Source organism: Serinus canaria, chromosome 2 (assembly GCF_022539315.1).
Source record: "Serinus canaria isolate serCan28SL12 chromosome 2, serCan2020, whole genome shotgun sequence".
Lineage (NCBI taxonomy): Eukaryota > Metazoa > Chordata > Aves > Passeriformes > Fringillidae > Serinus > Serinus canaria.
Genome location: NC_066315.1, coordinates 92019860 through 92036921, shown reverse-complemented (window position 1 = coordinate 92036921; position 17062 = coordinate 92019860). Strand labels below are relative to the sequence as shown.

Below are 17062 nucleotides of genomic sequence, written 5' to 3'. Positions count from 1 at the left end.
ATTGTGTATGCTTCGTGCTCTTTAGATTCTTAACATTTTTTATCTACGGTGAGTCAAATCTGGAAGGACATGACTGAGGTAGAATGTTAGCATGTGTAATTTTTTTTATAAGTGGGGAAAGTAAAAGTCCTCTTCAATTGGTGAGCTTTCATAACATTAATTGGAAACTTTAATTTCATCCTTCAGAAGTAAAAGTTGTTGATGCCTGTTACAAGGTTTTGGGGTGGTTTTTTTGCCACACTTAACCTATTTACTGCCTGGAAAGGTTAGTCCTCCTATTTCAGGTTTAAATTACAAGAAAATAATGTTATCAACCTTATTTTTTGTTCAATTATATATTTATGGAATGCAAAATTACATCTTTATGTGTATACTTATATAAAAGAGTGACAATAAAACTAAACTGAAATAGGAATCTGTACACAGCAGAGTACTGACTTATCTATCCCTAATGTTTTTTAGAGGACACAAATTTGAACTGCTGTTCAAAAGCATTTTTCACATACTTCATCCATCACAATATCAAATAATTTAGGTTTGCACTTTTATTTATGATACTCATGAAGGTGGAAATCATACAGTATCCTGACACCTCAGCTGCAGAATACAGCATCCCACTGTTACATTGTTTAGGATGGTTATGATATCAAGTTCTGTAACATCTTCAAATTTATCAGAATTTCAGTACGATAGAAAATTGTATTTTCCTGCAAGGTACAGATGGCTGCTTATATTCTAAGCTATTTTATATGAAAACAAAGCCAGAAGGAATTTACTATTTCATTCATACTCTACCACAGTCTTGTTACAGATAAAAGTGATGAGCAGGTGCAAAGTAGATGGAAAGATGGTAAATGCATTTTTGTTTTCTTGTGCTTAGAATACAACAGGGGAATTGGCACTAATGGTAGAATCAAGTATTTGGAGATCAGTGTTGCCTCAGGGCACACATAAATAGATCTTTTAGCTCCATCTAGTGTTACCCACTGGATTTTTAAATACCTGAGCAAGGCCCACAAGGAAACCATCATTCATAGCCTGTTTATTCCCTCTCAGTGACACCCAACTCTGCAGTGTTTCCCAGCCTTGCACGAATTCCTTTTAAAAATGCAGCCTGGGCATTATTTATCTACATGATGAATTCACCTGCATTGATCTGACTTCTCAGGGTAAATTTTTGCTGCCAGTGTTTAGTGTTGCCTGGGGACCATAAGCTGTTTGTAATGTGTGTGCAGTAGGTAGCCAAACATGCTCATATCCTAATTGCATTTTTAAGTACCACACTAATAGGTGCCAGCAAAGGCTTTTCTGCTTGTCTTGGTACATGGTTATATTTCCCCAACTGTCCCATAACTAGAGAGGGAGGAAGGAACTACAGTGAAATTAGTTTCATACAGTCATGCAGCTCTCCTAAGTCATTTACTGTAGTTAAGTGTTTCTTCAGTATTTGCATAATAAAATTAGTTTCTCAGTGAAAGTTCAAGAGAATTTACATTCCATGAAAAGATTGTTGCAAAAAAAAAGGTAGTTTTTCCAAGGTACAGAAGAAAAATCCAGCAGAAGGAGGGTGGTATTCCCTTAAAAAACATATAGCCAAGACAGACTTACAGAAATACATGTAACTGTAGGAGGTGAACAGGTGAGAATTTACCAAAATATCAGTGTCAGTCAAGAAATAGGAACAAAAACTGAGTTTCTGCCCAGTGGCACAAAGCCCTAGTCTTTCTATCTTTGGAAGTGACTTTGTTTTGTCCATATGGACACCGTAGCTAAATATTCTGGCCCTACAAGTCACAGCATTTCCAGAGTTCATCTGTCCAGAAGACTTCATTGCATCAGGGTAGTTTTAGAGCACAGGAAGCTTAATGATTCTTCTAATAGCACCCTCCTTAATGCAGTGTGCCATTCTAAGTGTTCACCTGTTCTTAGAGGAGAGGTTGGGAGTTAGCATCACCCTGCCGGGTCTTAAACAGGAATGGTAAACACTCAGTATCTCCATTCTCTTTGTTGTATTGAAGAGAGGCTTTATTTTAGGAGATGTGAAATTACATGAACAAAGTGGAGGTATCAGTAAATCTGTAAGGCCAACTACACTGTCTTCTGCATCACTCCCCAAAATCATCTTCTCTTGGAATGCATGGGAAAGGCACATGGCCAGCATGGGTATTTAGAGATTGTTTCTTGATGCTTGTATTTGAAATACTGATTTCACTCTAAATACTTCTGCTTTTCTGTAGTAGGCATGTACTTGGGCTACTTGTAACCATTTTCTTCCTTCCTGTGTTTCCTGTTGTCCCATTTTAAACTATACCCTATACTTAGCAGTCTTCCAGGTCATAACCCCCAAAAGGCAGTGATCATGTTTCTACACTGTGTGGCACGTGGTTGAGATTTCTAAATGCTATGGGAGGGACACTCAGTGTTGGTGTTGAAGCAGTAGCAGTGACCTGAACACATCAGTGTTACTTATGCCTGGGTATAACCAAATGCAGTGCTCACCAGAACAAATCATTTGCTTTAAGTCATTTGCCACACTGACTGTCTTGAACTAGCAAATAAAGATCAAGATTGAAGCTGCCTGGCTGCAGAAGTCTATCCCTACTTTTACAGTTTAAAAAAAAACCTCACTTCTATCCCTAGTCTTATCTTTATAAGGCTTTCTCTCCTAGTATATCCTGCACCTATGTCTATGTGCTTTTTTTGAATCCTCTCATTTGTCCTTCTGCCTAAGCTTTGGTGGCAGGTAAGGCAGTAAAAGGAGGCTGGTTCTCTTACAAGTGCTGCATGTCCAAACTTCTCCTAATGAATACACAGGTTTTGACCTCACTTAGCTATGACATGAGAAAAGCCTCTGGAGTTTGGAGGTTTTTTTTGAGGTCAAGATGTTAGGAAACCTATTATTTACAATAGAAGAGAGGCAAAATATCAGCACATAAACCAGAATTCCCTTTTCTTTTGAGGTGCTGAGCACCTAGCAGTGCTGATGATGAGTAGCTTTAAAAACTTTTCAGTAAATAAGGCCTGTAGGTTTTTAGGGGAATCCTGTAAATATGTGAGCACTGATACTTCTGTAGCTGCAGTTTTATCTAAAATAAGAAGTTATTCTTCTGTGTAGAAAAGCATAAGATCAATTCAGCAGTCATATTCAAAATCTAGATCTTCAGAAAAAGGTTTTCATTTCAAACAAGAAGTTTTTAGATGCAGAGCTATGCTAGGAGACCTGTTACATAGGAGGCAGTGTGTCATTGCAGCTCTGATAGGCATGTGGCAGTGTTAGGTGCTAATCAGGGTAGTTTTCTTTCCACTTACCTCTCCAAAATCTGAAACAAAGAGAGAAAGTGCACCCTTTCTTGCTATCACTGATTTCTGTGCCTCATGCCTTCCAAATTAGAGGGTTTTTCTTAACAGGATCACTGAGTTGTATTAATTGCAGATATGTTACTAATCTGAGAGCTTTTCTCACTCTTTCAGAAACTTGGGAATGACACAACTCCCAGAGAGTCTTTTGACACAACATTGAGCTCAGAACGACTGGATGGAAGTGGCACAGGTACAGTAGAAGTTTCCTGGTATAAACTTTGTAGAAAATGCAAAATGCCTGATGTCCAAAACCTCACTTCCCTCTTCAGACTGAATGTCTGCAACTGGTTAAGCAAAGTAGGAGTTTACACTATGTGAAGAGCATTAGAAACAAGCTCACTTGTGCTATGGATGGCACTTCTCATGAAGTCAGCTCTAGGGCTGAGTTTATGGCTCACTAATTTTTACTCTTGTTGCACAGGAGGGAAAGCACTTGGTGCTGGTGGCTGGGGTGCCTTTGAAAGGAGGCTGGCTTTTAAAAGGATCAGCAGAGCTGAAGGTCAACCCAAGAGCCAGCAGAAATGTCTGTGCACAAAGAAGTGGAAGTGCTCAATATATCTGAGGATGGAAATATGACCAGTTTTCAAGCTTTAGGTCTGCTCATATTAACTTGAATAGTGCTGACTTTCAGCTGACTGTCATGCTGTTGGTCTGTCAGCAGTCCTGACTCACAGTCAAAGGCAGCTGGCTCTTCCCAGGATTTAACCAGTCTGATTGAAGCCAGGGCTGTCTGCAAAGCTGTGGAGGCCCCTGGACACTGTTCATGTGCACAAAGCAGCTCTCCATTGTGTACAAAATGGTGTTCAGCCTTGCAGTGCTTACAGCACAAATTCCCTCTGCACCTCATCTTTCCAAGCCCTTGTCAAGCCACAGTCCTGGGCCCTGACATAGCACACTGCAGCCAGCCAAGGACAAGGTTGACAGACTGGTTTGCATGTATACTTTGGGGACTGGCCAGTGAAGGTTTCAAAAGGGATTCAGCTCTGGTGGTTTGTGTTTACTACATGAAAGGAGTGGTCTGAACTAGGAAATCCAGGTCTGATTTCTCAGCAGCGGTGGTATCCTGCAAGCCTGGCACACAAGACTGCAAAAACATACAGAAAAAAGGCTGGAAAAACAGGCTGAAATCAAAATCCAAATGTGGCCAACTTGATTGAGCACTTCAAATACCAGCTTTGAAGTTTTATGTCTTTCTAAAGCTTTTTTAAAAAAGAGTATTCAAAGCATGCCATAATCTGTAAATCAAGGCTTTTAAAGCCTGCTTGTCTTTTGAGGAGGACCTTGTGAACTGCATGTGTCCCCTGAAGACAGCATAGTGAAGTCAGAGGAGCGAGGATAGTCTGCACTTTAGGCATTGGAGTAGCTGGGGGTGTCTCATCTCAACTTGTCTCTGGTTGTTCTTTCTGTATATGACATGTTTCACCCCCACCACCCTGCACTGTGCTTGCCCCTTCCTTTTGGCCTCCAGCTGTCAATTGTTTCCTTACCAGTCTTGCTTGAGAGCTCCCCAAGGCTCCTTTTCATTGTTGCAGCTACAGTTAGTCTTTGGCTAATTTATTTTAAATTACTGTGCTCTAATAATGTTAGAAGGCCTGAGGTCAGGAAGAAAAGAAAGAAAGTTAATGGAAAATTGCTGAACATTGTTACAGGAGAACTAAGCTAGTGGTTCTGAAGGAGAATAAGTTTTGGGGGTTTTATTCCTTGCTTTGTGTGTGGATGTTGCCTGCTTCTTTTGTATGCACACACACACAGCTGCAGGTGGTGTCCCACTGTTTGACTTGCAGCAAGAAAGTATTTCACATGTGCAGACACAAACTCTCCCTGTCACGCACTCACACTCATCTCTATGCACCGTACAGCTGTCTGCTCTGCCAGAGTTTAACTCCAGCTGGGCTGGAAAACAGCTACATAGGCTGGAAAAACATACTAGAGATTGGCTTGCAACAAACTGTATAAACACCCTCCCTCCCTTCCTCCCACTGCCATTAAAATGTCTGTGCTCAGCACTTCCATGTTCAGTAGGCTTTCTGAGTGGGAAAAGCAGGTAGGTAGGTCAAGTCAGCATCTGTGAGCACACACTTGGTTCCACCAAGTACCAAGGCTATCAGTCTGCATTTCAGTTAGTCTGAAATTCTCTTCTGAGCTTAAAGATGTGAAAACTGCTGAAAGTCCCAGGCTAAGAACCAAGTTCCAAGATTATCAGTGAAACTGCTAGATATAAGCCTTCTACCTCCTGAAAGCTGCAGAGTAGGAAAGTAGAGCAGGCTTTTTGCTTGTTAGCAACCTGGAGTCCAGCAGACTTTCTACTAGCTTGCACAGCTAGGTGGGACTGACTTACTGCTTGCAAGTCACTGTAAATTGATCTCTAAATACTTTGGTCTTTGTTTGGGATAAACAACATGTTAGTAAACCTACTAAGGTGTGGAAATTGTAAGCCATGTACAGTGTTACTAGACAAATCAAAATACTATATAAAGAATACTTTGATCTGGGCTGAGTTTCAAAATCTCTTCTAGAACTTGGTAAAAGCAACAAATAAAAAAATGTAGCCTGCTGGTCACACACTTGGGATTTATTTTCTGGGCCAGGATTTCTCTGTTGATCTTGGAAACCCAACCTTTTGTCTGTAGAGACACAAAACAGTCAAGAGCGGCTTTTTCCACTGATCCATCACTGTTTTCTCAGCAGGTAGGCTGTGCCATCTCCTCCTAGAAATATTAGGGATGAATAAGGTCCAGCTAGCCATCATCTCAAGTATATTAAAAAGGGGGACATACAATTGCTGTTTTGGGTAATTGAATCACAAATCTTAGCACATGTCAAAATTAGCAGGTTTAGATGCTTTGCTTGCAGTAATTTTGAATAAGACACTGGGGATCCTCTGACACATAGCAGTGCATGTTTTAGCTTCTGGTGGTGTTTTCCACAACTCTAAAGCTGTGCATGGACCCTTCTGTGCTGCAGCAGACCTTATTTTATGTGTCTATTTATTTCAGTGCCTAAACAGCAGCAGACCCTTCCAGAGACTCGGTTTGCATCCAATAAAGGCGACTCCATCTCAGCGTCATCAGAAAAAAATTCAAAAGCTGAACCAAAGGCAGAAGCTGGTGCAAAGGCAAGAAGTTCTTCCAATACACCAACTAGTCCAAAGCCCCCACTGCAGTCAACAAAGCCCAGCCTGGCAGGACGACCCACAGTGCCACAGAAACCACGCTCTGCCTCTCGCACTGGTGAGAAACTCCTCTGGGCAGTTGTTATCCCCAGCTCTGGGTGCTGTTTGTGTGAGCTGTGGTGGAGACAGCCATTGCCACATCCTGAACAGAAATTAAAAGGAGAGGGACAGGTTCTTCATTGCCTTGCTCTTGTCTCACATCCTTCTTTTCCACCTCCTTTTGCCCTAATTCAAGTAAACTTATTAAAATTGTTTAATCTGTGATCTCAAGAGTAAAGTGTGAGAAGCCGTAGTGGCAGTGGCAGAGCTGGTTTTGAGTTAGCCTACTATATCACAGAAGAGGTGAGCACGGAAAGCTACTTCAGCATCAAAGCCATATTGTAGTAGCACTGACAAAAATAAATGTGTTTTCTCTAAAAACCTGGTAAAGTCCTTGGGGTTTTGTGGCAGGCTGCTCTTGGCCCCTCAAGCAAGTGCCTGTTTCTTAATAACTTGTACAAACCAGCTGTCTCTACTTTTTCCTTGTTTAGCCTTTGTTTATTTCCTTATTGCTTTTGACTGAAAATAATTGTAACTGGGCTTTTATAACCCTGCAAGACTGCCTTCTGCCCAGATATTATCTTAAGGTTTCCAATAGTGAGAAATGTTTCAGCACATCTCCCATGCATTTGTTTGTCTGCTGTTTAATAGGCCAGTGTCACAACCTCCTCTTCCCAAAGTACAGCCACTGCAATTGAGGAGAATTAAAAGCCAGTTAGAGATTTCCCAAGAATCTACAGCAAATACAGCTCGTTAACTGCCAGGGAGTGAAAAATACGAGCATGGCCATCTGTAAGAGCTTGCAGCCTTCTTGACTTTTCCCATAATCACTGTTGACCTTAGAATGATGTAATTTCTGATAAGGATGAGAAGTCAAAGGGATGTCACAGCCTCCTCCCTGCCCTTGATGTGAAACCTGAGCCTTCCTTAGTCTCTGCACTCCAGTGGGCAGAATGTTGTTCACTTACAAAATCACCTTCAGATTTTAGGTGGATTTACATTTATTTTATTAACCATTTTAGAAATGGTTATCAAAGTGAGGGATGTCGAGTAAGATGCTCGTGAAGGTGAATACAACAGGGAGGGCATGGATTATTTAGTGATGCTCAGTCTGTAAAATAGGCAGTCAGGAAGACCTGAACTGTCTGTTTCTGATGGCTCCTATTTCCTACAGAGAGAGCATACTGTGGATTTAACACAAGGGAGTAACTAATACTTACCTATAATAAGCCAGCTCTTTGGTTGATAGTAAAAGCAGCACAACTCTGTTGCAGTGAAACTTCTGTCCTAGTACTTGTATGGACAGAAGTTACTAAGGATGCCCAGGCAGTGTGATGAAGAAAACCAAGCAATCATCCTTTCTGTGTTCTTGCTCTCACTGTTGTTTCCAGCACTGCAGCCATGCAAATAGTAGCAATTTTTTTGCTAAGTAATCTGGGTGCAAAGGAGCACAGCTCAGATGTCCACAAATTGTTAAAGACTGAAAGTCTATATCTAGCTGTGTTTGCCAGTCACTGTGCTCCTCCTTGTGTTGATAGTGAGCTTTCCCAAGCAAGTGGCCTCACAGGCATATCAAATGCACGGAGAAGATCCAAGAATTATTGTATCATCTGTTTCATACCAAATTGCATTTGGGAAGATCATGACTTTCCTGTGCTGAAAGTGAAACAGTTGCCTCTTTGTGGTGTCTCCTTAGCAAAGATAAATTTGGATTAATTTCTAATATGCAATGCAACTGAATTAACTCTTTACAAATACATAATAGAGATGATACTCTGACTTCCTTTTGTTCTTCTGTCAATGCTAGCCTATCTTCCTCGTTCCTCTGTTATGTACACATGCTGCTGTTTACATCTTAAAAAGCAAACTTAAAATCAGTTTAACAATCCACTGTGGATTGTACTTCCCTACTGTCCAAATGAAGCCTGTGGAGTGTAAGACTGAAAAGGTCTTCCTGTAAAGATGGTAGTCAGCTTGCCTTACATGATCCATACCCAGCCTTTTAGAGAAACAAGATATCCAGATGGTTTTAAACTATAGATTTAAGTTTCAGATTTTCTCACAGTCCAGAAGATGGAAGTTTTTTTTTTCTTTTAGGCAACTCTTTATGGATGCCGTTGTGTTACACTCTGGGAAGTATTCATGGAAGTACAGAGTTCTGTAATGCTTTTTATGTAATTTTTTTTCCCGGTTCACTTTTAGACCTTATCATTGTGAAACAGGACATCTAAATTGATGAGTTTATTTATGTTTCAGAGCAATAAAAATATAACTAGAGCAAATATTTCCAGAAATACATCCAGTTTTTTTCACCTGTTCTTTACAAATTGCTACTTATATCTTGCAGGTAAATCACATGGTCACATCAGATTTCTATTTGCACTACAATAGCAGCACACAGGAAAAATGCTGAAATTGAGATCTTCTGTTTGACTGATAAAAGTCTTTCACCTGTCCATACAATTTGTTCTCTTGTTGTAATGTAAATTCCTGAATTCTTCTTTTTCTGACAGGTTCTGGCTGGTTTGTGTTTGTGTATTGTGTTGCAGTTTGGTCCATCATAAACAACTGTTTCTGTGAGCTTTAGAGTAGATACAATTTTTCCTTCTCACCCTTTTGTTTGTGGTACTCCACAGAGGATGCTCCAGAGTCTCCCTCCGGCCCCAGTTCCCCAAAAGTTGCCCTGCTTCCACCAGTGCTGAAGAAAGTTCCTTCTGATAAAGAAAAGGATGGTCAGAGCAGCCCCTCAGTCAGATCATTTTCTCAAGAAGGTATTTGTGTAACCTGATGTCTTATAGTGAAATTTGATGTGTCAATGTCTCCTGATTTGTTTTCACCTGGAAGGGAAGAGGATTATGCATTTGAAGGTGGAAAAAGCAAGGAAAATGTGTCTGGTCACCTATTCAGCATCGTGTCCACCTACCTTTGATCAAATCAAATCACCAATTAATCCTTGGGTATTAATAACATAACTGAACAATTAAGGGATTCATGTGTACATTTATGGTTGGTTTGGTCTGAACAAAGATGTTCAGACCAATAATGTGAAATTTCACACAGTAGTGTGAAATGCAGCTCTTTGGTTCAGTGTGTTTCCAGGAGAGCAGCCATAACTTTGTTCCTTGCAGCCAGCCCACTGCTCTCTTTGTTTTCCTTGCTGTTGATCTCTGCACGTGACTGAGTTTGCCTCCCCATCTTTGGGCAATGAGTCTCTGTGTGCCAGGGCAAGGCTTGGTACTCGCTATCTTTAATACACAACAGTAGGCTGCCCCCTTCTCTTTGCTGATTTTCATGTGTGCACTGGATTTCTACTTTTGCTGATGCATTTTCATGCCCTGAGCTGATTCTTAGAAGAGCTCAAGGTTCCTGTGATAGCATAGGGTATGTGGAGAAGCAGTCACAGGAATGTTGCTCGCCATGGTGTTGGCTGGCGCAAGTGATGGATGTTTGAAATGTGGGGGTGAGATGTCTTCCTTCTCGGCTCTCTCCTCAACAAAGACATCTAAGGTAATTCCCATCACTTAAGCTGTGAAACAAAGGGGTGCCCTTTCACACTCTGACAGCAGATTTTCACAGCATAAAATGGGGAAAAATTAGTTGAGGTAGCTACATAATGCTGGGTTGTGAAGACTGAGAAGTTGTACTGCCTACAGAGCCCACTGTCATCATTCAGATGATCCAGAAGTCCAGATCCAAAAGCAACAGAAGTCAGGCACTGTGCTTTCTTACTCCTTGCTCCCTTAAGCCTCTCCAGTCAAATTTTCTGTTCAACTCTACATGGCACTGTACATATTTTATCAGTAATAGTTTAGACTTGCCAGGTTCTTAAGAAGCTGCTGGGCTTTGCATGAAGTTGTTTGGGAAAGAGTAAATTCTGGTTATTTTATTTTTATTTCTTTTCATGTTTTCTTTTTTATTCATTACTGTCCTACTTCCTCACTTAGCCATTCCTCTGTCCTTGCTTTCTGCCTCTCTTCAGGCTGGCATGTTCAATTTATTTCTGCAGCTGGTAAATCACTGCAAATCTCCTGTGAAATAAAGCTACAAGTTTGATGATACTTGATTGTAAATTTGCTTTATGTTTATGATTTTAACTGTACTTCATGGGACAATCTGAAAATACGCCTCTTTGCACTGTGCAGCTGTGAGATCGGGCTGCAGTTACCAACACCTCAAGATATCTGGACTCCATTTAAACAAGCAACTGGCATACTGATTACTGCTCTCTGAATAATTGATTAAATAGGTTGGATAAGGGAAAATTTTCATATTACCTTCTGTATGTGGGCCTACAGAACAGCTTAGGAGTATAAACAAATCCTTTTCCTTGCTAGAGCAAACAGGAGATTGTCAAAAAAGAGATGCAGCTCATGACTGTGCCAAGCCATCTGGCAGCGTGAGAACCACTCCGGGGCAGTATTCTACCAGTGCAGAAGAGGAAGCTAATGTGCTTGGGCAGAGGATGGCACAGCCAACTTCTGGTTAGAAGTTTTCATTTTTCATCATGGTGGTGCTTGATAACTGGCACTAACAATTGTTAAGAAATGGTAATAGCAAAGAAACCACAGAAGGGTGTGGGTTTGTCATCTGTCATTATGAGAAAGGTAAAAATCTCATGGGGTTCTAATAATATTTCTGCCCTCATGGGATTTATATGGCATGAAAAAATTCCCAGATAAAACATGTTTTGTGCATTTTTCCTTTGTGTCAACTCCAGTGACCAGTCCCATCTAGCACATGCAGCCCCTCTGCAGAAGAGCACTCACTACTATCTGTGACTGCTCAGTGCAGCAGCACTGGCACGCTGCAGGTAGGCTGGCTGCTGCTTGCTGTGCTTGCACACCTGTTATTTCTAAGATCATGTACTTTAGTGTTTCAAAAAACATTTCAGCTTGAATACTGTTAGTGCCAGTTTCAGTGCATCAACTCACAAAACTATTTGAGAACTGGGTAAATCAGATTATTTATACTTACTTTGAGTTTCAGTTGCAAAACCAAAGAAAAATACCACCTAAAGAACCCAAGCCCAGCACTGTTAGTCAAAGGAGCAGCTTTGACTCACAGTCAGCTCATTCAGTGGGCTATAAAAATGTTCATTTCTTTTATGTGCTTTTAAAATATAAAAGCTCCTGTTCTCAAATGGTACATGTTTATATGTTTCTTTACCTCTTAAATGGTTGGTTTGAACAGTTGTTCAAAATTACTTTTTTTTTCCTAAGGTATTTTAATTGTGTATTTGAACGTCTTATGCAATTCCATTTACCCACACGTTTTCTGTTTATAAGACATCACATAACCTTTCCTCAGGCCAAAATTTATCCTTTTTGTATTATAGAATCAAACTTAGTCCATCCAAACTGGGAATCTCCCCTCCCTATCATAATCAAATTATTATATTTTAGTTCATTCTGAGATACCTCTCTGACAGAGTAAGTTTTGTAAGCTGGGATCCTGCTGTAGACTGCTGCAGGTCACCTGTGTTACACGGTCTCATCGAGGCAAGGGTAAGCTCTTCTGGCACAAGGCTTCTTGCTTTATGTGGACTTAAATGCCTGATACATCTTTCACTCATTTATGAGGCAAGCTACTTGCCTATATTTATCAGGCCATAAACTAAAATGGCTGCTGCAGGATGTGTTTCGGGTTTTGTTTGAGGTCAGTGAAGGCCAGACAAGGGCCAGGTAATTATTAGGAGGTACTGGTATCAAGGATGACTCAAAAAATTGCCAGGCACCTATTTCTTTTAAAAGCAGTGGTATTTTGGAAGGTAGAAATGCCTGCAAATTTTTTTACAGGATAATCCTCCCCAATTCTGTGAAATGGCTTTAAACACTTTTCTCAAAATCCCTTCCGGTTTCCCAGCTTGTAATGCCAGGATAACAATGCAGTGTGTGTGTAGCTGCTGGCCCTTATTTCCTCACATATTTTGGCTAGCACAAATGAGAAAACAGGTATTTTGGATTCAGGAGAACAATTTGGCTGCCTTGGGATCCCTCTCTGTACTTCCCACATTCCTGGCAGTGCATGACACAGCCTGCCACACTTAGAAGTGGCCGTAGAGATGGTCGGTGGCAGGCTGCTGCTGTGGCTGCAGCTGCATGCTGGGGACCGCTTAGGCTGTTCCCTGCAGTGGTGAGGCTACAGGTGAGTGGTACATGGGGAAGGAGAGGTGGTGCTGCATGGCCACAGCAGCTCCTGGTGCCTTGTCAAGAGAGGTATTCACAAAAGTGGTCAGCAACAAAGACCAGTGTGAACCAAAGCCAACCATCCCTACCCGAACTGGTGGAGCAAAGAAGGTCTTGTAATGACAACATTTAATTTTGGGGGAGTGAAGTGAGGTGGCTTGCAGCAAGGTCACATTTAAGGGCCACTGTGTGTTTGAAGTTTCACTTCAAGTGCAAGTATGAGATTTGTAATGCTTTCAGTCCTTGGGTAAGGTCACCCTGGTTGATGTCTATAACCATCTTGTTACCATAGCAGTTGTAGGCCCCTGATTAGGTCAGGAATGTCAATAAGGTTTTATAACCTTCTTTTCCAATTTATTTTGAAGCTTATAGGTTTGGAGAAAGCCCTGGCTTTATGGAGATTTCAAAGTGCTGTTTGCATTTAGATCATGGGAAGTCAATATGGCCTCCTGCTTTCCCCATTGCCAAGCACAGCAAGGTGCAGAGCCATGGGTGTCCTTCTTGTCAAGGGACAGGGAGGACATTGGGACCTGGAAGTGTAGTGGAGCAGGGAGAAGAAGTTGGGTAACTTGGATGCTGAGGTGAACATCTGTCCTGTTCAAAGCTGCTGAGTCAAAAAGAACACAGATGTGTCCTGCTAGGGAGACAGGTCTGCCCGAGATGGGCTTCACTGGGTCTGAGGGCAGGCACATCCATCAGGCTGAGCAGTCAGGAGTGCACTGATTGAGATCCATCCCAGCTGGAAAAAAAAAGCTGTTTTGGTTTGGAAGTGGTGTGATGAGAAGAAAATGTCCAGACCATTTCTAACTGTAATGTTTATCCGTGTCACAGTGAAATGCTACGTGTCACGTTTCAAGTTTGCCTGATTGCCAGCCAACCAACCAATGGAATAAAGCTTGCTCAAACTCTCTCTTCTCACCTTTTTCCTGGCATGAAGAATTAATGGGCCTATGCTACTCCTTCCAGTGCAAATTAATTCAGTGGTATCAGGAGCAGCTCCCATGTGCATTAATGACTTTTTTAACTGGGTTTTTTTTTTTTTTCTTTCTCTTCTGCAATCATTAGTAAGTCCTGTTTCTGTTTTATGCAGCTGCAAAAAGAAGCCCTGGGCAGCAGTCTCATGAGTTCCAGGAACTGAAACAGAGGTCCTTAAGTAAAGACGGCCATCAGGGAAGCAAGTCCAGTGACTCTGGAGAAGAAGCAGATAAAGATTTTATTTTTATTTAGCAATCAGTACAAGTGCTTTGTAGCGCAAGAGCTTTTCATAACAATCAGGCTTCAGCAATCAACAGCCCTTTTAGTCAGCTGCTCTTTCACCACAGGTACATTTCCATGCAGAAGACCTGATCTTCCAATCATGACTTACAGTACACCTGGCATTGATTCGGTCCTTAATTTCTGGTGTGTACAGTGCAAGGCATTCCTTTCCATGCCTTTGCCTAAAGCCAGCTCTTCTTTCATGTATTCTACTTGAATTTCTCTGAAGCAGCTACAAGGAGTGCCCTGCATTGGGGCATTTAGAAAGCAAAGCAAATTAACTGGACACTGTCTTACACTAATACACTGTACAGCAGGTAATGTGTTGTACTGCTGAATGTAAATGTGTCAGATCTGCACGTGACTTACCTATAAATATATTCTTGCGGTATGCAATTGCACATTGTAATTATATTAAAAGAGCACACTAATAAAATAATTTGTATAGATTATATATATTAAATGCTTGGGTATGGTTTTTACATTCTCCCATAGGGAGCTTCTTTCTTCCTGTTCTACTGTACATAAAGCTCCAATGCTTACATTTGTGTACTGTCAGAAAGCACAACAGAGAAGGATTTGGATTATGTATAACCATGGTATGCTTCCACATTCGTATATTAATGTATATAGTTGACTGGAATGAGAGCAATTGAAATTTTATTAATATTGGTGTTTTCTGGAGGCCTTCCTTGGTTCTGTCTACATATTAGCTTCATTTCAATGTGTAATTCTATAAGAAACATAGTTCAACATCTGTAAAAACTTGTCAGCTTTTGAGGGAGGGGATGCAAATTTCACGGCTACCACTTACATTACAGGTTGAAGGGATTTTATTCATATGTATATTTGTAACAATAAAAAAATGATTTTACAACTCAAATACTAGTCTTCATTTTTACAGCACTGTTTGTGGTCTGATGGTCTCTGATCTTTGAATGCTGGCATTAGGTCACATAGGCAAAGTGTGCAGTCAAGACAAAACCTATATAATATTTCTCCTTCTAGTAAACTGCCTGTTCCAGCTGAAAGGGACACATACACATCATAAAAGTGCTGAAGGAAGATCTCTCCACTATTCTCCCCCATTGGAATCGTCAGAAAAGTAACCCTTCTGTGAGCCAGAAACACGTATTATTTAAATACTCAATTTTGATCCAAAAGAACAGAATGAAATTGGTTTAGTAACTCTGTGTCAAGAGCAATTTCTCTAGCCCTTTTCTGGCTTCTTCACAAGACAAAAGTGCTCAGATACCTGCCTGGCTCTGATGACCTTCAATCTCAACCCTGTGCACATGATACAAAAATTTGTGAAAGAGAAAACAAAGAATTACAAAGATTCAGGAAAGAATATATGATCAAATGAAATGCAATTGAAAAAAAAAAAAAAGAAGAAAAAAACTAAAATCTGGATATTTAGTCACTACAAAAAGACACTCTAGAAGAAACTGATGTGCAGTGCAAAGGACCAAAATGTAATTTCCTTTCAGGAATACAAATGAAATCTTGCAGAACAGCAAAAAAAGACTTCAGAACACTCTGCAAAAGAGATATCAGCAAATGAAATGCAATTGAAAAAACACCCAAACCCCTTTTGGGAAGGGAAAAGAAATCCTGCAACTTCAATGCAGATCAATTCGGCAAGCTTTGGTGCATGATTCTGCAGTTGATGGCATGCAGTGCCTTTTGATGTCTTTCACATGGGCGAAGATTTTTTTCATTTTATTTTTTGATTTTAGAAATCCATGCCACATCCCTCATATTTACCCTCTAAGTTGTGTCTTCCTCATTATTTCCCCTGCTTTTGCAAGATCTGTAAGTTTAGTTCTGGCCTCATTTGGTCCTTTGTACTGCACCTCAAGTAATCCCACTCCATTTTCTTGTCATGACTAAATTTCCCAATTTTTTTTTCTTTCCTCCAAACTCATTTCTTCTGATGATGTCTCTAGTCCAGAGTGCTTGTAAGTCCTTCTTTTCTCTTTTGGGCTTCAAGTGGGATCACTTCCAGCATACTTTGGTGCATCTCCCTACACTGGATGACATGCCATACTTTTTGATGGTTTTGCATTGGCGAAGATTTATTTTTTTCCTTTTTTGGAAGTATCCATGCCATGTCCCTTATTTCTTCCCCTCCAAGTAGTGTCTGCTTCCTTGTTTTTTCCCCTGTTTTGCAACAGCTGTGAGGTTAGTTCTGACCTCATTTGTTCCTTTGCACTGCTCCTCATTTCCACCCAGACCACTTTCTTGTAGTCACTATATCTCCTGAATTTCTGTATTTTTGGGGTTTTTTCCAATCGCATTTCTTTTGATAACAAACCCTTTCCAGAGGGTTTGTTAATCCATGTTTAAAGGGTCACAAGATTTCGTTTCCCATCCCAAAACCAAATTTCCTTTCCTTTCGAGATGGGAAACGGAATCTTGGGATTTCAATGGGAACCAAAAGGGCATGCTTTGGTGCAAGTCCCTCCAGTGGATGGTATGCCATGCCTTTTGATTGCTTCTGCTTTGGTGAGGATTTTTTTTTTCTTCTATTTTCTTAAGTATCCATGCCATGTCCTTCATTTCTTCCCCTCCAAGTCGTGTCTGCTTCCTTGATTTTTCCCCTGCTTTTGCAATGGCTGTCAGGTTAGTTCTGACCTCATTTGTTCCTTTGCACTGCTCCTCATTTCCGCCCAGACCACTTTCTTGTAGTCACTAAATTTCTCAATTTTCTTTTTTTTTCCCTTCAATTTCATTGCCTTTGACGGTATCTGCATTCCAGAGACTTCGATACTGCTTCTTTTGTATTTTGGCCTTCAGTGGGCATCAGTTTTGGAAAGCCTTGGTGTATGTGGTGAGTGTCCCTGCAATGGATGCCATGCCATGCCTTTTGATGCCTTTTGCTTTGAAGAAGATTTTTATTTTCCCTGTTTTTTTAAGTATCCATGCCATGTCCCTAATTTCTTCCAATCCAAATAGTGTCTGCTTCCTTGATATTTCCCCTGTTTTGCAACAGCTGTAAGGTTAATTTTGGCCTCATTTGGTCCATTGCACTGCTCCTCATTTCTGC

At 40.8% G+C, this 17062-nt stretch overlaps 1 protein-coding gene across 3 annotated transcripts in view; it reads left to right on the top strand.

The window, feature by feature from the left end:
* CARMIL1 (capping protein regulator and myosin 1 linker 1) overlaps positions 1–14896 on the top strand; it is a 189928-nt gene extending 175032 nt beyond the window's left edge. For 2 of the 3 annotated variants that reach the window (XM_030226520.2, XM_050971176.1), the window contains 5 exons: positions 3472–3550; positions 6357–6590; positions 9208–9342; positions 10906–11052; positions 13847–14896. In XM_030226520.2, the coding sequence (XP_030082380.1) occupies positions 3472–3550; positions 6357–6590; positions 9208–9342; positions 10906–11052; positions 13847–13983 (732 nt within the window). In that variant the 3' untranslated portion in view covers positions 13984–14896. The remainder of the gene's footprint in view (positions 1–3471; positions 3551–6356; positions 6591–9207; positions 9343–10905; positions 11053–13846) is intronic. The other variant, XM_030226536.2, reaches the window with a different exon arrangement.
* Positions 14897–17062: the final 2166 nt, after the last annotated feature.